This window comes from Nicotiana sylvestris, chromosome 3 (assembly GCF_000393655.2).
Source record: "Nicotiana sylvestris chromosome 3, ASM39365v2, whole genome shotgun sequence".
NCBI lineage: Eukaryota > Viridiplantae > Streptophyta > Magnoliopsida > Solanales > Solanaceae > Nicotiana > Nicotiana sylvestris.
Genome location: NC_091059.1, coordinates 178,176,038 through 178,180,105, shown reverse-complemented (window position 1 = coordinate 178,180,105; position 4,068 = coordinate 178,176,038). Strand labels below are relative to the sequence as shown.

The following is a 4,068-nucleotide window of genomic DNA, read 5'->3' as shown; positions in this document are numbered from 1 at the left end:
CCCTCCATGCAATGAAAGCTTTAGTGTCGAACTGTAGAGGCCTGGGGGGGGGGGTCCTTAATAGTTCCCTTTTTGAAGGAGACAATGCATCTCCACTCCCCAAATATGATTTTATTAAGTGAAACAAAAAATAGAGATAGAATAGTGCAGATAGTTCAGAGACAACTGGATATGGCACATGCTATTACTGTGGAACTAATGTGTTTATCAGGTGGACTAGCCTTATTCTGGAATGCGTCAATATCACACTTCTTCTTTTTGTGTTGAAACTTTGATACATGATGTTTTATCTGACTACCAATATTGGTGTATCTTTGTGTATTTAAGTACGGATAGAATTAATCGTCGATCTCAAATGCAAGAATTAATTAAAAAATCTTCATATTGGGGTACCTTCTGGGTTTTAACTGGTGATTTTAATGATATTCTTAATGATTCAGAAAAACAATAAGGAAGAACTAGAGATCCTTGGACCTTTAGAGACTTTAAGGATTTTATTTGGAACTTAGGTGCAATTGATTTGGGTTACACAGGAAAACCTTGGACCTGGTGGTGCTATAGGGAAAATGAGGGTATTATTCAGGAAAGGTTAGATAGGTCTTAGTCTCCCCTAATTGGAAAATAAAGTTTGAAGAGGCTAATTTGAATCACCTTGATACTGAGGCTTCTGATCATTCCTTGTTAATTTTGTCTTCACATGCTGAACAAATTAAGAAGAAAAGACGTTTTTACTTTGATAAAAGGTGGATTGATCGGGAAGAGGTTCAGAATATTGTATCTGAAGCTTGGTCCAATGACTATATTGGGTTCGAACAATCTCAAGTTAACTTTAAAATAAAGAAGTGTCGTAGATCCTTAGTGGCTTGGATAAGGGGATGAAATGGTAATGCTAGAAAGAAAATTATTCGTATTAAGAAACAGATTACAGACCTTAGAAGTGATGCTAATAATTTTGATTGGAATAAACTTAGGTTGTTAAAAGGGAATTAAGCCAAGCTTATAAAGAAGAAGATATTTTCTAGAAACAAAAGTCTAGAGCCTTATGGTTGCTGGATGGCGATAAGAATACGTCTTATTTTCACATGGCAACCTTACAAAGAAGAAGAAGAAATATAATTAGGGGTCTTCAAACATCTGAAGGGAGGTAGGTGAGTGACCGAACTGAAATAGTTCAAAAAGTTGAGGCTTATTATGATACACTATTCTCTACATCTAACCCGACAAATTTTGAATGTATTCTAAATCATGTCAATGTAACGATTAGTGGCTCTATAAATCGAGAACTCATAAAAGATGTTAGTAAAGAGGAAGTAAAGAATGCGTTGTTCGCTATGCATCCTCTTAAAGCGCTAGGTGTGGATGGAATGACTCCTTTATTTTTTCAAAGGTATTGGAATATTATATCAAAGGAGATTTATGAAACTATTGATAGCTTCTTCACTACAGGTTACCTAATTCTTTCGTGGAACCATACTTTAATCACTCTAGTACCTAAAGTTAAAATCCCTACTTTGGTCTCGCAATTTAGACCCATAAGTTTATGTTCTACTCTTTATAAAATTATTGCAAAAATTCTTGCTACGAGAATGAAAACTCTTTTAACTAAGGATATATCTCTGACTCAAGCAGCTTTCGTTGGACATAGACAAATCACTGATAATGTTATCTTAGCACATGAATTTATGTATCTTCTAAAAAATAAACGCAGAGGTAAAGAGAAATTTATGGCGATGAAATTGGATATGTCAAAAGCATATGACAGAGTTGAATGGATATATATCCACAAAATGCTTTTGCAAATGGGAGTAATGCTTAAATCTTAAGGATAGAGTCAAGACAAAAATAAAAGGATGGAAGGGTAAATTTTTAAGTACAGCAGGGAAAGAAGTAATGCTTAAATCTTTACTTGCAACAATCCCTACCTATGCCTTGTCTTGCTTCCAACTCCCTGCTGGTCTGTGCAAGGAGATTACATCTCTTTTTTCTAACTTTTGATGGGGATAAACTGAGAATAAAAGGAATATGCATATTGAGAAATAGGAAAGATTATGTGATTCTAAATCAAGAGGGGGCTTAGGATTTAGGGATTTAAAGGCTTTCAATATGGCTTTGTTAGCTAAACAAGCTTGGCATATATTGTCATACCCGGATTCGTTATTAACAAGAGTTCTTAAAAGCAAATACTTTCCACACTCAACTTTCCTTGACGCTTCTACATCATCTACATGATCATGGATCTGGAGAAGTATTTTGTGGGGAAGAGATCTATTAGTTACTAGACTAAGGTGGAGGATCTCTGATGGAAAAAATATAAATGTTTGGACTGATCCTTGGATTCCAAGAAAGAATGATTTTACTCCAAAAAGTATTCAAATGCAAAACAATTTAGATCTTAAGGTGGCCGACTTAATTGACGAAGATACGCATACCTGGAAACTTCATAAGATAAGTACGACCTTTGAACCTGAAGATGTAGATGCAATTTTGTCTATACCAATATCCATCATAGGTCTTAATGATAGATTGTTGTGGAATCACTCAAAATCTGGAAACTATGAAGTTAAGTCAGGTTACTATTTAGCAAAGGGTTTGGCCGGTAAGACTAGGAACTCAGAAGCCCAGGCGAGTTGTCATTCTTTTCCTAAAAGCTTCTGGGATTCTTTGTGGAACTTAGAAATTAAAAATAAACTTAAACATTTTCTACGGAAGTGTGTGATTAACTCTTTGCCCGTTAATTATACCTTAGCTAAAAGATTACAGAACTTGGATAAAACGTGTAAGATTTGTGGTCTTGAAAGTGAAGATATAGAACATATGCTATTTAGATCGATGTCCCCGGTCTCAGTTTGTATGGAAACAAAGTCCTATTAATTGGCTCGATATTGACAACATAACTGACTTTTCTGTGTGGTGGTACAACTTGTTCTTAAATACTAAGCACTTTCCTGAATCTACTGAATTATTAGATTTGAGTGTTAATCTTATGTGGCAAATTTGGAAAGGTAGGAATGCTTGGTGTTTTAATCAGGAAATGTTAGAGCCAACTGAGATTGTTTCTAAAGCTCTTTTTGAGTATAAAAAATATAAAGATCTATTGACTAGTTGCCTCGCTGCACGATATTCAACTGGAAATGAGTTTCTGCCTAAACTAACAAATTTTCATGATGATGTTTTATTATTTAAAGACGCAGGATTACGGTGTGATGATAGACATGCGAGTATTGGTGTCGCGGCTTTGAATAGCTTTGGAAAACTGCTTCATGCCCATGGATCCTCAATTCAATATGTTGGGAAAACCATGACTGCTGAAGCGATTGCTATAAGAAAGGCACTTGAATGTGCTATTACTCTTGGATGGAAAAGTGTGAAGATTTTATCTGATGCTAAGAATGTTGTTGATATGATCCAAAAACAGGTGGCTACTTCATGGGAGATAGAAGTGTTGTGTGAAGACATTTGGAAGCTATCAAGCATGATAGATCTCGTCGAGTTTCTTTATATTCCAAGGAAGTTAAACAAAGTAGCGCATAATTTAGCTAAATTTTCTATTTCTTTGTTGAAGAACATCTCTTGGGAGAAGTTTTTCCCAATTTAAGTTGTCCAGGATGCAAAGAGTACATTTGAACTTTATTGTTCGTTAATCTGAAATCTTTGTTTTGGAGAAAATATATTATATATATAATTGAAGGCCCTTGCCCGGTTACGTGGCATCTTTCAGAAACCAACAAAATTACTTATCTTTTGTCTCCTTTCTTTGCCTCTTTTTCCCTATTCTTTTCGTTCGTAAAAGAAACAACGTTTCATTTACTTTTTCCCGGATAACAACGTTTAATTATTACACGCCTCAAAAGCCTCTAACAAATAGAAAGCCTGAAAGTCTTAATCGAAAGTCAAACCCAGAGTAGGAGCCGCTTCACAAAGCGTAACAGTTATGACATTTTTGATTCTATGACTCTCGAAGACATACATGGCGGTTCTATTCCTTCAATTCTCCTCCTCCCTTCGGCACCTGGCGTGTAACTTCCCTCTTTCCTGTGTATCTATATTTCTTGATAAATTTCTGAAGAA

The 4,068-nt window shown here is 35.3% G+C and overlaps 1 protein-coding gene across 1 annotated transcript; it reads left to right on the top strand.

Annotated features, from left to right (window-relative positions):
- The first annotated feature begins 2,373 nt into the window (after positions 1-2,373).
- Positions 2,374-3,595, top strand: LOC138888416 (uncharacterized). The gene is made up of 2 exons (XM_070170275.1): positions 2,374-2,596; positions 2,967-3,595. Exons 1-2 carry the CDS (start codon positions 2,374-2,376, stop codon positions 3,593-3,595), a joined length of 852 nt encoding a protein of 283 aa, XP_070026376.1.
- Positions 3,596-4,068: the final 473 nt, after the last annotated feature.